The sequence below is a fragment of the Cydia pomonella genome, chromosome 3 (genome assembly GCF_033807575.1).
Source record: "Cydia pomonella isolate Wapato2018A chromosome 3, ilCydPomo1, whole genome shotgun sequence".
In the NCBI taxonomy this organism is placed as follows: Eukaryota; Metazoa; Arthropoda; class Insecta; order Lepidoptera; family Tortricidae; genus Cydia; species Cydia pomonella.
In genome coordinates, this window is record NC_084705.1 from 15450019 (window position 1) to 15467288 (window position 17270).

At 37.7% G+C, this 17270-nt stretch overlaps 1 protein-coding gene across 2 annotated transcripts in view; it reads right to left on the minus strand.

The window, feature by feature from the left end:
* Window positions 1-16801, minus strand: part of LOC133516145 (zonadhesin-like) — a 51314-nt gene extending 34513 nt beyond the window's left edge. The window contains exons 1-10 of one of the 2 annotated variants that reach the window (XM_061848921.1): window positions 12860-16801; window positions 12434-12640; window positions 11285-11470; window positions 8302-8496; window positions 7698-7886; window positions 3536-3727; window positions 2378-2560; window positions 1842-2027; window positions 491-679; window positions 1-134 (exon numbers count right to left, since the gene is read on the minus strand). The exon at window positions 1-134 is cut by the window's left edge and continues 52 nt beyond it. In XM_061848921.1, the coding sequence (XP_061704905.1) occupies window positions 1-134; window positions 491-679; window positions 1842-2027; window positions 2378-2560; window positions 3536-3727; window positions 7698-7886; window positions 8302-8496; window positions 11285-11470; window positions 12434-12640; window positions 12860-13013 (1815 nt within the window). In that variant the 5' untranslated portion in view covers window positions 13014-16801. The remainder of the gene's footprint in view (window positions 135-490; window positions 680-1841; window positions 2028-2377; window positions 2561-3535; window positions 3728-7697; window positions 7887-8301; window positions 8497-11284; window positions 11471-12433; window positions 12641-12859) is intronic. The other variant, XM_061848922.1, reaches the window with a different exon arrangement.
* Between the last annotated feature and the right edge of the window lie 469 nt (window positions 16802-17270).

Below are 17270 nucleotides of genomic sequence, written 5' to 3' on the forward strand. Positions count from 1 at the left end.
AATGCAGTCACAAGCCACACGGCAGAGTGTGATGCAAGCCCAGTCGCCTTGTGTGTAGCGGTTTGCGCATGTAACAGGGCAATAGGAGGCGCAGTAGTTTAGCTCCTCGTTGTTGCCTGTGCATTCCTTAGTGGCTGCAACAACATAAATAAATCCTTTGATCTTCTGTCGCCATGCATAATTTATGTATCCATGCCAAATTGCCGCTTTCTAGTACTAAAGATCACGGAGCAAAACCGCGGACAGACGAAGAGATGGACATGGCGAAACTATAAGGATTCCTATAGTAATAGTCGCCTACGGAACCCTAAAAACATAAGTTATGAAATCATGATGATTAAATTCTGCATAGATGACAAAACTGCATTATATACCTATATGAATGAATAATAAAAAGGCGATAAATAATTGAATTTGACGCTGAACAAATATTGAAATAGACTGCAACAAATTATTTTATTAATTATCAACATGATAATGACGAACTTACGACATTGTTCTGGCTTTATGCAAGTGCCGTCCTTGAGGTTTCTGACGTAGCCTTTCTTGCAGTTGCACCCAGCGACGCATTGCATTGTGCAAATCCGGTCCGGGTTCATATAGTTTTCACAATTGTCTGGGCAGCTGGATCCACATGAGTGGTATTCTTCGTGCTCTTGAAGGCACACTGGCTTAGACGCTACAGTAAAACAATATTTGATATAGTTTATGTTTTGTTATCGAAACTGCAGTTTTATTTAAGACATTCACCGCTAAGGTCGTAGCCGATAACATGGATTTCCCGGTATGTAGCGGAAACACATCGTAGAGACAAAATGACATCGTCTCGTAATTAGCGCTGAATGGGTTAAATAAGCGTGATGGAAAATATTATTAGGTAATTTAAGTAGACATGCCAGTATTTTAAATAAGTTATTCTGTAATCTTGTAGCTAGCTAGTAGCTAAAAAAATTGCAAGTGATGGTAGCCGTCTCGTTTTCGCTTGCGACTATATAACTGGAGGTCCGTAATGCCCGCCTTCCACTGCGAATGGAACGGTCTCCGTACGGAGTCCGTTTAAGAGTCCGCAGCAAGCTAGGCCGAATTTCACCTTCCCATACAAACGGAGTTTCGTTCTCATTTTAAAACTATGTGTTGGATTTTGTACATACAATGGTGTGAGGTATATTAAATTTATGCCTGCAATTAGTTTATATAGCTCCAACTTATAAAACAAACGAGAATGAGCAAAATCAAGTTTTGTATAAAAAACTTAAATTCAATTGTATTTTTTTAACTATGGTATCTGAAGCTATATAAACTAATTACAGGCATATATACCAAATCCTATTGTAAGTACAAAGTTTCAGAGCAATATCGCTAGTCGTTTTAGGGATGAGAGCGTAATTACGTTTGTATGGAAAGCCGAGCTTGGTGCGGACTCTTAACTCGCAATGGCGAATTGCATAGATGTGCTTCTACTGACGGAGTAGGTAAAAATGGAACCACTGTGTCATACGTCTCAGGTTAGTTTTTAACGGCCATCACTCTCATTTCCCACCTTGCTCACTCCGCAAAGTCCGCTGACAGATGAAGGTGAAAAATTTAAATTCTATCTTGGTTGAAGTACATCACCATTCTGCTCCGGTCCGCTCATTACCCTTTTTGGTGCAAAGCGGCCATATCGGTCCGTGGACTTGAACGAATGGGATCGAAAAACGAATCTTACCTACGTGCTGAATAACATTTATTATGAGTCTGTGGCTCTTTATTATGCATCAGTTACGAAAACATTGGAGCTGATGTAAAAATATTGTTCAAACTATTAATCGAAATCATATGTAAGTTTTAAAATAGCTTACGGCATTTTTTCGGGTGTATACAAACACCGTATGCATTCCTGACGTAACCCTTACGACAGAAGCATCCGCGGACGCACACGGCGGGGCAACCGATGTCAGTTCTGTTGTAGTTTTCACAAGTCCTCATCTCGCAATATGATCCGCAATCCTTTGCCACTTCGTTTGGTTTGTTACAGATTGGCAGAGCTACAAATTTAACATAAGTAAATAATCATTTAAATAAATTAAGTATTTGCATTTTTGGCTTGTTGGCGTTTTTATTTTATTTTTTGAAAAACTTCTCGTCATATACCTAGATTGTAAATTATTTTTATTCAATTATTTATCGGCATAGTTCGAGCCGTTTTGGAAAAATAATGTCCATAGAAGATATTTGGAAGATAATCTTCGCTGTTCTTGATTGTAACATAAAATTATCATGATAGAGGTGACCGGGTTCAAGCAGCTCGGCGACATTTGATCACAAATTCTAGACAAGTAACTTTCTATGGCATTATTGGTTGTTGTTAAGTGAGATAATAAGTGTCATAACTTACGACATTGACTTGGATAAACACAATTTCCGTGTTCATCCTTAAGGAATCCTTCTTTGCAGAAGCAACCTTCGACGCATACTTTAGGGCACACTTGCGGTGGGTTGTCTAGATCAGAGCAACTTGGTTCGCAAATAGTACCGCATTTCTTGTATTCTTGGTTGGGTCCACATTTGCAGTTAGGCACTAAAAATATCTTAAGGGTTAGGTACAATAGTTATATTATTGCTGGCAGAACAGAAGTACAAAGTAATTTTAAGTTGGGGCGAATTAAATGATGCATATAAACACAAAATAATAAAAATTGTCGATAATGTATGTTTTGTGTGGATAAATACTAATCAAATAATGTTAATAGTAGTTTATGTGACTGCTACATAATAAAAGGCATTAAAATAGACGAGTGTGGTTTTAAGAAACGAACGAAGTGAGGTTCTTAATAGGATCACACGAGTGTTTTAATGCCTAATTATGAACAGTTACAAACACTATTTTATCTACACACATATTATAAACATTCTATGATATATTTACTAACCCAAATTACAGGGCATCGTTGCTCTCTTGGCGGAACTCGCGGATATGTGGTGGCGTCACCGAAATATTTTTATCGCTCATTTTACACGAAACTTTTGCTATAGTTACTTTAAAAATAACAAAACATATTCATTTTATACTTAAAACGAATTAAAATATAGACTGTACGTCAAAAGGCGGCAAATGAAATCTTTTTTCACGCATGTCACGCATTCGTAGTTTTTTTTTTTAAATTCAGAGACAAACTAGAGTCCCCCGACCCTATTTCCGTATCATTCGAAACAAACTAACATGCGAGATATGTCAAAATTGTATGCAATTGACATTTCATTTCGAACAAAAATGCATCTCGACTGATATTAGAGTAGAGGTCAAATGGAATTGCTTTTTTTTCAGAGATGTTCCAAATTTGAAGTCATAACCAAATCGATTTTGTTGTAGTTATGAAACAATTACAACATCATCACAGATAAGAAATTTATTGTAACAAAACAGTTTATCGTAATGTTGGCCATTACTCGTATTTACGGATTTTGAAGGCATTATAGAGAGTTTATGATATGTGTGTAGATAAATACATTTATCACATAAATGTATATCCATAATTAAGGTAAATAACACAACCTGTTGGACAATAATCGCTAGGTACGCAGATGTTACGCTTGTTTCTCAAATAGCCAGGCCTGCAGTCGCAGCCCGGGTTGCAGGGCGGGTCCTCTATCGTCTTGTAGAGTGTGTACACAGACTCGCACGTTTGCGGTGGATACGCTTGGCACTCCACTGCTACTTCGTTTATATCGCAACGCAGAGATGCCGCTGTAAACATACTTAGACACTCAGAAAATAAATCAATAATACAGTAAAGACTTCAAAAGCGATACAAAAAGTACGAAACAAGTAAGTACTGGTTTTTAAATAAAACATAATATTTAGAATGAATTTTATGTAATAAAAAATTGATATAAAATAATAAGAAAAACCGGTTATGTGCGAGTCCGTTCGACTCACGCACCGAGGGTTTTGTACAAACTTTCAATTATATCGTCTAAAAATAAACACGAAAGCCTTTTGACGACAAGTATTCTAAGCATAATTGTGAACAGCGCCATCAATCGGTAAATTGCCTAACTAATTTTCGCGACCTGTGTGTAAGTAACTACTAACTATACTAAGTATGTTGTTTTTTTTGGGATAATTCTTTATTTTGTAAACCGATTTCAACAAATTTTGTTTTATATGAAAGAAGGTATTTTTAATGTAATCTCATAGAAATTGTAAATATAATAAACACCCGCAAAGGCAGTGAAATAGCAAATACAATTAGATAACGTTTTTTGATAATAAAAAAAACGCTCGTCAATATGGTAGGGAAAGGGAAATAAGCCGTTAAACGAATTTTAATTGTTAGGTACTGTGCTTGTGGGTTATTGTAAACGGGGTTTGGGCCTTCAGCAAGTGTCTTAGTTAGAATTGTGTGCAATCCGACATCTGACTAAATTACAAAGTGGGTAGATAATCCTAGATGTTAGTAAGTAAGTAAGTAATCATTTATTGCATACCATGGTACAATACAAGTTGTTACAAGTGATAAAAGAGTTCACATGGCACCCCGGGGGGGTATGGCAATTTCCTTAAAACTATATTTCGAAAGGCTACTTATATCTAAAATATGATTTTTCTTAACTAATTTGTGTAACAATTGTGAAGCTACCACTATATAATATCTATATCGTTGTCCTGCATGAATTCGTCTATGGAATAGTATGATTTTATTATAAGGATAGTCTTGAGTCGATTTGCAAATAAATGTACTTTTTGTATGTTTTTTATAACCTTTGGTAGCTTATTATATATTTTTATCGCGCGGTAATATAGGCCTTTTTTAAAGATATCTAAAACGGATTCTGGGAGCATTAAGATGTCCTTACGGCGCTCACTTTTATTATATTAGAAAAGATGTATATTGTTTTTTACGAAGGTCGTTATTTTTAGAATGTATAGTGAGGGGAGGGTCAATATTCGAAGATTCTGGAAATGAGACTTACAATTTTCAGTCTGGTGGGGAGTGTTAATTAATATGCGGATGCATTTTTTTTGCATGATAAAGAGGTCATGTGCGTCGCTGGTATGGCCCCAGAGCAATAGACCGTAGCTCAGCCAGGATTGCACATATGCGTAGTAAGCAGACAAGGCGCAATTGGTGTGTGTGTTAGACTTAAGTATGCTGAAGGCGAACAGGAAAGAAGATAATTTTGATTTTATTTTTGCTATATGTTTTTTCCAGTTGAGATGGGTGTCTATAGTTAGTCCTAGAAGGTTGCATTCGGCCTCTTCTTGGATGTTCAGGTCCTTTAGAACTGGTGTTAGATCAAGAGGTCGTTTTTGATATGGTCTAAATTGTATTGTTTTTGTTTTGGATGTGTTTATTACCAAGTTGTGGTCTCGTAGCCACTCCGATATATTAGTGAACGCTTCTTTTATACTTGAAAAATCGTTAGAGTAGTTTTCGTGTTTAAAAAGGAGGGATATATCGTCCGCGAATAGGATACATTTATGGTTAGTGACTTTTGGGAGGTCGTTGATATATATTAAGAATAACACACATCCAAGGACACTGCCTTGGGGTATGGAGTTGTTAATTGTAATCCACTTAGATTGTATTTTTTGTAGTTGCCCAGAGTCTGTATGGTGATGTTCGATTTGTACGAATTGTTGAGGTTTTTGAGGTATGATTTAAGCCAGTAGTAGGCATTGCCTCGGATACCTATTTCATACAGTTTCGTTAAGAGGATTGGATGGGATACTCTGTCATACGCTTTAGACATATCCAGCAGAAGACCGAGAGCGTAATGTTTATTTTTAAGGTATTCTAGTATAGTTTGTATGTATGAGTAAACTGCGAGGGTAGTATAGTAGAGCGTTTTTTGCGAAAAGCAAACTGGTTTTCTTACAGCAAATCATATTTTTCTAAAAATGTATAGATTCGGTCTGCCATGCATCTTTCAAATATTTTTGATACGGTTGGAAGGAGGGCGATAGGTCTATAGTCAGTGAGGTTACTTTGTGGGTTGTTGAGTTGAGAGAGTTGGAAAAACCCGGAAAAATACGGAAAAATTTCCAAACGACTCGTTTTTTAGGGTTCCGTAGCCAAATGGCAAAAACGAACCCATACGTGTGGGGTATCTATAGGTCTTCAAAAATGATATTGAGGTTTCTAATATCATTTTTTTTCTAAACTGAATAGTTTGCGCGATAGACACTTCCAAAGTGGTAAAATGTATGTCCCCCCCCTGTAACTTCTAAAATAAGAAAATGATAGAACTAAAAAAAATATGATGTACATTACCATGCAAACTTCCACCGAAAATTGGTTTGAACGAGATCAAGTAAGTAGTTTTTTTTAATACGTCATAAATGGTACGGAACCCTTCATGGGCGAGTCCGACTCGCACTTGGCCGCTTTTTTCAAGTTTCTTTCGAAAAAAACAATGCAAATTTCAGTTACAATACTTCCGAAAAAAATGAACAAAGCCGAAAAAACAAGTTTTTTTAAACTTCTGTATTTTTCCATATGAATTTAATTGGGAATTTAAACAGGAAGTTTAAGGTTGCACGTCTAATGTGTTAGTTTCTGGCATTTTATATATTTGACATTGTCCTCACTCATCAGTGGCACTGTGTATGACGTATTTAATTTTAGTATCAGGTGTAAAGAGGGGTAGCAATAATGTGCCATCTGTCGTTGCATTAAGGTGCATCGATTTTAGTCGCTAGAAGTGGTCACCTATTTGAGCCTGCATGCCATCTGCTCAGTTGGTCCAGTGGTGCGAGGGCTTTACTAACAAGTTCGAGGCACCCGGGGCAATCCCCGCAGCGGGTGAATTCTTTCCATGTTTATTTGTTTATTTTGTGTATTAGTGTTTAGATTTAGAATATTGGTTGCGGTCATGACGAGAAATCAACAAAGATTAAATACCTAGAACGAACACTTGAGCTCGTGATGGCGACTCGTGTAAACATCCTCCGCTGTTCTTGTGCAATGTGATATGGAATATTTATTATACCGAAATTATATGTGCAATCTGGAAATCCAACCAGCCGGAGTGCCGTGCCAACTACACCAAGGGGTGAGTTCCTAGTTATAAGAAAAACAATCAGTTTATGACCGTTAATGTAATTTTCATAAAGTAACGTGAAATAACGGAAAGTTTATTTGTTTTAGCATAACGAAACTTCCTTTTGGTGTACGACAAATATTGATATTTGAAGATCGGGCTAGCTAAAACGACAGGCAGTGGGTAGGCAGCGGCACCCAGTCGACCATCAGACTAAACGCTCCTAGCGTCCAACAAATTTTAGGATAGTTAAGTTTTATTGTACATAGAGGTTAATAAACGTAAGTTTAACATTTATTGTGCCTTAATTTATGCCCTTGTCGGCCCTTAACAGAATGATAACATAACCGACTAAACTTACGTGAGTAACCCGTTTAAAATAAAATTCAAAAACGTTATCCGGTAGTTGGTAGGGTTACTTGCTTGAAGCCTGAATGTATTACAAACGGACACATTTTTGAGTGATACATCCAACGATACTGCACTTTACGTTTGGGTATCATACTACCTAGAGGAGACAACGTATGATATAAAATATCTTGTCAAAATTACAGATTTCTAGCACGTAATATTCAATGAGGTAAACGGTCGAGGGACAGCATATACGCGAACTGACGTGGCAAAACTAAGAATTTCTTTTGTACTACTGAACCCTAAAAACAGAAACTTACGACATAATTTCCTTGGTATGCAAATTCCTTCGTCGTTTCTGAGATATCCGTCTTTGCAGGCGCAGGCGGGTATGCATACTGATATGATACCCGACGGACATTGGAAGCCGGGCTCGAGCCGCTTGCAGGAATCCCGCGGGCACATAGAGGCGCAGCGCCACACTTCATTTATTGGACATTCCTTAATTGCTGTGAAAATTACATGTATAAATTTTTTATGGAACAAAAAATAAACACAGTAAATTAACGTCCTTTTACTGCGCTCAAATCTCAGTTGAAGCATCATCCTCAGATTATGAAATACAAACTGAGTCTGAGGTACCTACAGACATTTAATCTTAACAAAATGCTTACGTAAGAGGATCCGTTTTCTGTTTTTACGAGAGCGTGTGAAATTATGTCATTAAAGTTGTAAACTAAAACGCAGCGCCAGACGGCGTCATTGTTTCGACTATATGTATAATATACTACTTATATGTTTCTTTACGGCCGGGACGGAAACATATTATTGCGTATATACATAGGACGCGATTAATCTATCTTTTTTTAACATAACATGCATTTTCTGTAAAGAAACGAAGCGGTAAAAAGTAAACAGACTTACGGCAATGATTCTCAGGTATACAGTCTCCGACATGATTCCTCAAATATCCCTTGTCGCACATGCATCGCCCTTTGCACGGTAGCGGAATAGCTGGCAACAGGCATTTGTAAGTCGGACTTTTCGAAATACACGTTTCGTTGGCGCATATACTAGGACAATCTTCCCAGTGTTCATGGAGTGGACATGGCCGAGGGGCTGTTAAATAATAAAAAAAAGATTATTCAAATATAAGTCTGATTGCTGTGTTTGCGTTTCTGTCTTTGTGATAAAACGAGAAATAATAATATTCTCTGTTATATACCGAGAAATAACTTCCTCTATGGCCTTTTCCAGGGTCAGTTAGAGGTAGAGAATATATCAACAAAACACGAAATATATTATTAGGAGTAAGAACAATGTGTCCCCCGTGACGATGGGAGTCAGACCAAGAAATATTTCAAAAAACCTTTCGATGTAGCTATATTTAGCTAGCTTGAGGCCTGTTTTTATTGATCGTCTATTGTAAGATTATCAAAGTTCGAATCGCCTCAAGTTACGTAGCTAAATTTAGCTATATCTTCCTTGCTTGTTGGGAAAAATGTAAGGATCGATATGGTCCATTATTATATTAAAATTCTATCTTAGTCTTGTAAAAATGTTTGCTTAAAATAGAATTAGATTTAAAAATCCGAGGACTTATTATTATTATAACTTATTAAAACGGCATCCGATCGCGCATAATTAACTTGAAATTACGATTATTACGTCCTTTAGTTTTGTTTAGTATTTAGTAAAAAAGAGTTGTGTAAGAATAATCGTGAAAGTTTAGCATCTGAAGTATCTGTTTTATATTACCTACTAACTAAATAATTATGTAACCTGAGCTGGTTTTTATAACATTCGTAATGGCAATTACTTCGTTTTTCACGGCAACGGTTTTTACGATTATTCGAGCTAGATATCCCGGCTAAGGCATTTTGTTGTGATGAAAATGACCTCGAACGTGACGTATGTTCGAATTCCCGTCTCTTTCTGCGTGGTAATTAAGTGATAGAGTGATCTTGACAAAAGTTGTGTTCTCTTTGTATTCCCTTGAAAGCATTTGTAGGGTAGGTACATTAAAGAGAATCATTCACATAAAGATATGCAAATTGAGTGTAATGGCGCGTCGGCGCATCCGTCATATAGAGGAAACATCTAAATAGCTTGAATTAGGGAAGGTGGAGGTAAGAAATACAATCTCCATGTACCAAAAATTTACCGTCAAAAAACCTTAAATACGAGTAAGTGGCGGTACAATACCTAGAATATAAAAAAAAAATCAATAACGCCTAGGTTTTTAGCTACTCTAGCGCTACTCTGGAGAGATTTGGAACTATTATTTATAGCTGACAGCTGGCCACTTTTGCAACAGTTCTGCCTATGGAGATTGTATTCCTTACCTTCACCGTCCCTAGCTTGAAAGAAATATCCTTAGTAACTGCCAAACACAACAATGGTGTGTTTAGACACTAGAGTGACAGAATCCACTGAATTTTGAGTTAATAATAAAACTAGTAGCTCTGTGAGCTGTTGTAGACCTAGCGAGCATAGCTTAAAAGTGAATAAATGTATGGCTCTACTATTTAGAAGAAACTATAAAAACTAAATTGGCAAGAGTACATAGTTATTTTTGAATACATAATTGGCTTGTAAGCCGTCACCGAGATGCTTCGTTTGCGTGAGATCGAGATGATGCGTTGGTTTGTTTGGCTTGCCAGTCTTTTCAGTATTTATTCCTCCTCGAAGTCGTCGAGTGGCAATAGAAGGAGTTTCATAGTCCTAATTTTAGCGAGGCGATCTAAATTAGAAGGCTATAGGATTATTTTATTAAAACATTGAACCCGAGAAAGTGCAACGTATAAACAACCTACAGTAAGATACCCAAGGTCGACCACTACTGTAAGCAATGTAAAGTTAACGTTCGGATTCCCGACCACAGCTGCACTACTGCCGTAGTATTTGTAGCGCGACATTACTGCCGCTCGCTGACTGCATAACAGTCAACTACTGTAGTACCATTGCAGCGACAATACTGCCGGCTGACAATACGAAATTTAAATGCAAAATAAAATACAAACTGAGCCACGAATGGATATATGTGACATGGTGAAATCAGGCTACTTATTTTCCAGTAAAACCCTAAATATCTAAAAACCCCCCAAAACCAGCGTTCTAAAATATCTGAATTTTTCGCAAATCACTCTGTAAACATGTCTCACAAGGAAGAAACTCTTATGATGTCGATACGGCTATTTGTTTAGGCGCGACGTACCATGAATCCGCCATTTGAAAAAATCCAAAAACTGGATCGACAAAATAATTCTTATGGTCACAAAATTTCACGCGAATCGGTTGAGAATTGCGACCAGGGGGCCGATTTTTGAATTTCGAGTGCTCGATTTCGTGTAATTCCCTTCAATTTATCTCCACTACTAGGCATTTAAATTCTACTAATAGAATTGAAGACGAGTGGTCAATACCACTAGATTCCCAATTTCTATTGCTCGTATTTCAAAAATATCAATTCGCCGTTTTCCGCAGATTATCGAGTAACGAATTCGAGCGCTCGAAATTCAAAAATCAGTCCCCTATAGAGGAGAACATCCGGACATACGAAAGCAGAGGGCCTACCGCGAACCAAGTTCGACGTGTTGCCTCTTTGTCGCACTTGTAAATTCGTACGTAAGTGTGACAGGGAGGCAACACGTCGAAAGAGGTTCGCGGTAGACCCTCTGATTGCCCGACTCAAAACGTAGACCTTCGCTACGCTTCGATCAATAAAGAAAAAAGACTATGACATGATAAGATTTTCACTTGAAGTTTTGACAGTTCCTATTAATTTGGTACTATGCGTCATTTACGTAAAATGTAAAATTAATGTTTAATTTTCATGAAAATTAAGTTATTTGCTTAAAATCCGCGCTAATAATAGGTAAGATTGTTTTTGGAACTGATTACTTACGGCAATCTTTTGTAAGCACACAGGGACCAGTGGCGTTATCGTTCAGCCTCACCCGCCCTTCTACACAGACGCAACCCGAGAAGGGCTTACACAGGCTCCGAGGTGCAGTGACCTTGTAGTTGGCGCATGTTCTCTGACATTCGGTGCTGTCGGCGACGTAGCGCTCCAGAGGACCACATTGTGCGACTGTAAATGTAAGTAAACGCTACAAATTTTATTGAGACGTTTTTTATGAAACTTATAAAAACGCGAAATTTTCTATGTGAATACGTTGTACGTCGCAATATAATATGTTTGAATTTAGTGCGGTATTCTTAAAAATAAAGTCCCGGAAGTCTACTCAATAAAACCCCGCAAGTAATTTCCCTTTAGTTATTAATTTCTAATGGAACTTTCAGCTGTCAAAAGTGTCATTTCTTCAGTTTTGACAGCATACAGGTCATATGTGGCTTTCCATAGAAAAGGAACCTTAATCACAGGGAGCATAATGACCCTTTTGTAATGGAAAGCCGCATATATCCATTACAAATAAATAAGAAATTACTAACTATCTGAATAGACCTCCCGAATGCCTTCCCATTTATTCATCCGTTGAGGGATTTTCCACTTATGAATAAATTAACAAGCAATCTGTCTAGTGTTAGTTTAATTCTACGGAGAAATGCTATTTAATGTTAGATAATACTAGTAATATAGTTACATATACCCATACGCTGATAACAGCTACCTACATATTAATCGTCTTCTAAAAAGGAAAGGTTTTAAAGGTCTGTTTAAAAATTATAGTGTTCATGTTTTCGACTTTTTACTCTAACTTACTAATGTTTCATGTAACTATTGTTTATTCGTAAAGCAAAAAAAAAAAATTACCAGTGACAATTTCACGAAGCAATAAGCTACAATTTTACAAGCCTTTACTTTGATATCATCAAAGCATTAAAAGCGACCAATGATGACTCCAGCCCTTTCGAACAACGATGGCAGCATTGACTTTTGAAATATGGATAGTATGGGTAGGTAGTCAAATAGACAATTTTGGTGCTGCTAACATGCACTTTTACGCTGCATAGGTACATAACGAAAAACATTTAGATAGCAGTATCATATACCCAAATAAAGTTCTCGTAATATAAAGTGGTGAAATCTTACGACACTCGTCCCGAGAAATGCATATTCCGTTCTGACGATAAAAACCGTCGTTGCATCTACATTCGGGTTTGCAACCTGGATTCTCGCACAACCAGTATGGGTCTATAAGTGCTGAACAATTTTGTGGAGGGCATATTTTAGAACATCGCTCGAAGTGTGAGTTGGGACCGCACTCTATGGGCACGATCGGGACGACCGGAAGTGTTTCTGAAATAAAGTTCATGAAAGTATACAACTTTATTCATAGTACTGATACTATACATTCTGATTAGGTACACTCGTTTTATTGTCATGACAATAATTTTAAATTAGTTTAGGTCATACTCAAGGGTTCGAATGCAGTCTAAAGTATTAAAACGCATGTAAAATATTAAACCAATAATTCACTTTTGAAAGAAAATCTGGAAGATCGCTTGTAACTTTTACCTTTTGGCTCCCTTGGCGACGTTGCTGACACTCCAACCCCCACACCCAACAATATAATGAACACGACCATCATCGCTGAAGCGCGATAACTGAGACTCCGTGTAATGTCAAAGAATTTATAACCTTGCTGTTTTTTCATGAATAAATACCACATAAAAATAACCACCTTTTAAGTAAATGATAACAAAGAAAAAATAAAGTGCCTGTTGTTTTTCTTTCAATGTATTGCATGCTGTTTGTTCAAGTTACACGTGTAATCGAGACTGCCTACTTTGACTCAAAGTAGAGTCAGTATAAAATGCACATTAAATGCACATCCAGATCTCTTTATATGGGTAAATTCTATGTATATCATATTTCTAATCTGCCTGTAGAGTTACAACTCATATAGGTTTCCGTATTTTAGAAACATATATTTAAAAAAAAATACTATCAAAAATAAATTAAACTAAACAAAACAAAACTAAAACGACATGAAAAGCCTACAAATGAAAAATTGGCCATGTATCTGATCCGTCCGGAAGAGTGCCCAGAAGGCTAGCGACGTTGCCATGCTGGACGGTAACACTAATGCGCTGGGCGAGGTATGCTCCAACCTTTCGGTCACCTGTACCTATATTAGGTTGCGTTGCATAGCTTTGAAGATCCCGTGCGCGCCTTGACCCTACGGCTCGAGCGTCTCCACTCCAAATGGCTCAAACATGCAGCCGTTGTCATTGGTTGTATATTTGTGCCACTTGATATGCTCGGCCGCATCGGCAGCAGCGCCAGCCTTAGCTGATGCCCCCGGAAGATGGGACGGCGCGAAGATATCCACGCACATGACGTCCCAGACGAGGGGTTGACCCTGCCTCTTCCCATCGTCATGCGCTAGACGCCGCCCCCAAGCGCAGCGATATCGTGAGCCTAATAGTACCTACTGCTAGTTAGCAGAGTGGCCAGTTTACTGGAAAGGAGTGCTTGCAGCTATGCGCCAGATTCCCATTTCATTCCAGCAACAAAACGAGCTCGCTCTGCAGGGCTAGTGGCCGTTTCATTAAGATACGCTGGTATGTGATACGCAGAGCGGCTCATCTCAATGGTGTTGTTAATGGCGCATCTCAGGCAAGTTCTTTATTGGGGCAGGCAGCTTTCCAGGTATCTAACAAAAAAGGTAAATAATTTGAATTTATTAATATAATATGAGATATTTCGTTAAGATCTTTCATAATATTGTATCCGTAACATAAGTAGTAGTAAATTTTCATACATTTCAAACTGTTGCAGCCCCGTCTTTCAGTAAAGTTGTTAATTAACAATAGGGTTGTTTCCATCTACAAATCTTAGGTTAGAATTGTATCCCAATAAATTGTTATGGATTATAAGAACATGTTAAACTAACTTTAGTTGACCTCTAATGAGCATATTTTTGTAAATATTGAATTTAAAATATCTTTTGACGTGTGTCAAAAGGTATTGTATTGATCCCCGCAATATGTGATTTTCAGTTTTCGCGGTAGGCCCCATGTTGACAGTTCTTAGGTGATCAAAAAATTGGAAACAACCCTATTGAAGGTTATTAATAAATTCATGTAGATGTTTATATAAATGTAATTGATTATCTGCTTCGTTGTATTTTTTTTCTCAATAAAACGTATAAAAACCAATGCATTTTCATATCAAGATAGAAGATTCCGGACATTTCATAATCGTAAAAAGCCAACAAACTTTTTTTATGTAACCATTTTTTGGACATTAAAAAGAGTTTAAAAGGAATCTAATGGAACAAAAGCAATAGACCGCGGGCCAGGATGATATTTCGTCAGTCATCGCCTTTGTCAGAAGATACTATAGACGCTGTTTTAAATATATAAAAAAACCGTTAGCCAGTTGTAACACGGTGGAAAGACCGTCAGCTGAAATGAACATGTAAAAAATGCGCGCCTTACCACTTTATGTCCGCAAAGTGTGTGTAATGTGTAAATTGTGTAATCTGTTTATGGCGTTTCACTTGCTACATGCAAAGTATCATGATTTGTTATTGCTGTCATAAAAAGGTAGAGCGCTTATTTTTTATATGTTCATGCGACCAGCTGACTTCCTTACCACCGCGATATAACCGGCTGTTGATTTTTTAAATTAACAATAGCATCTCAATAGCAATGACAAAGTATCAAACGGGAGGCAATGACAATTTTTTTTACCTGTTTTGGTGGCTGCCATTCCTCAACTCACCAACGGAGCTGCTGGCAGCTGAGGTCCACGAAGGTTCATCATACATAGCCATCTATAGATAAATAAATAGAGTCTGTGCTGAAAGAGAAGAGTCGTGAAATGTATGAAGCCCAACACATTCCACAGATCAAACTAGCCCCGGGAATTGAAAATACTTAATATTCAAAAATCGTGAATTCGAAGGTTCAGGCCAATCAAATATGATTCCTAAGGAACAATTAAATATTTTCTAATTTAATTAGAGTCTGACAAACAAAGGAAAGATTGAAAGCAGCGTGTTTTATTACAGGTCATTCGTTAATTATTTGAAACGGATCCAAAGGGTCGCTTTCTTGAATTTGGGACTTTCTTCTTTATAAATAGCTTTTAAGTGTATTTTCCTTTTAAGAGGCCTTATTCCTACAGACGAGCGTATTTTGTAAAATGCTTCCGTTTTCATTCAAGATTACGACGTAACTATTAGTATTTATTCAAAAACTGGTAACGTACTTAAATAATCGTTTCCTAAACTAAGGGCTCCAACAGTTCAAATTTTCATTTTCTCTTTTAAACCTCTTTTTTAATGAGGTTTTTTGGGAGTCTTTTCCAAATTTTGCAGTGAGATGTGGCGTTTCGGTTCTCAATTTTGCTATAAACAAGAATCATTTGGTACATGAATGACTACAATTTGATTCAACATATCTCGTACGAGGGGCTGGAATGATTAACAATCGAAGATTCATTTGAAAAAACTGATAAAATACCTTCCGATATTATTCTTCATTTTTTGGCGAAAACAGGGTTTTTTTTTTCCGCAAATTGTACGCATATTTTGCTTTAAAAATAATATTATAGCAAACTGTAACTTTATGTTAACCTATAAAAAAAAAAACATAACTATGGGACCTACATTGCCGTAAATTTATATTTTTTTTAAACACGTATAAATCACGCAGCACCGACGCCACGCTCTCAGTCCGCGCGGAGCGCGCTTAGAGGACGGATCTGTGCTCGATTGTCAAGCATTCGTTGCGTTCGTAATCAGCTACGGAGTTCCGAGAAGTGCTATATACTGCGATTAGAAAATCTTAATAAAAGTTCATTTTTTACAGTATGCCTAACAACAGACTCGCTTATTGATGGATTTTCAGTGTTACTTTTTTTATACTACGTCGGTGGCAAACAAGCATACGGCCCGCCTGATGGTAAGCAGGATCCGTAGCCTATGTACGCCTGCAACTCCAGAGGAGTTACATGCGCGTTGCCGACCCAAACCCCCTCCCGCCCCTCGTTGAGCTCTGGCAACCTTACTCACCGGCAGGAACACAACACTATGAGTAGGGTCTAGTGTTATTTGGCTGCGATTTTCTGAAAAACGCATTTTCACTTGAAATTACGTTAGGGTTTGCATTATTATTTTTGACCCGGATGAAGTCCAAGTTCTCATGATGGAGTTAGGAGTTGGTCACCAGAACTCCTAATCTACTAATTATAATCCCATCGTGTTTGGGCTCAAAAGATTTGCCCTGACGAACACCATCGATCTAGATGAGGTCCAGGGTCTCATGATGGAGTCAGGAGTTGGTCACCAGGACTCTTAATCTACTCATCATAACTCCATCGTGTTTGGGCTCAATAGATTTGCCCTGACGAGCACCATCAATCTAGATAAAGTCCAGGGTCTCATGATGGAGTAAGGAGTTGGTCACTAGAACTCCTAATCTACTCATTATAATTCCATCGTGTTTGGGCTCAAAAGATTTGCCCTGACGAGCACCATAGATCTAGATGAGGTACAGGGTCTCATGATGGAGTCAGGAGTTGGTCACCAGAACTCCTAATCTACTCATCATAACCTCATCGTGTTTGGGCTCAATGGAGTTGCCCTGACGAGCACCATCAATCTAGATGAGGTCCAGGGTCTCATGATTTAGTCAGGAGTTGGTCAATAGAACTCCTAATCTACTCATCATAACTCCATCGTGTTTGGGCTCAATAGATTTGCCCTGACGAACACCATCGATCTAGATGACGTCCAGGATCTCATGATGGAGTCAGGAGTTGGTCACCAGGACTCTTAATCTACTCATCATAACTCCATCGTGTTTGGGCTCAATAGATTTGCCCTGACGAGCACCATCAATCTAGATAAAGTCCAGGGTCTCATGATGGAGTAAGGAGTTGGTCACTAGAACTCCTAATCTACTCATTATAATTC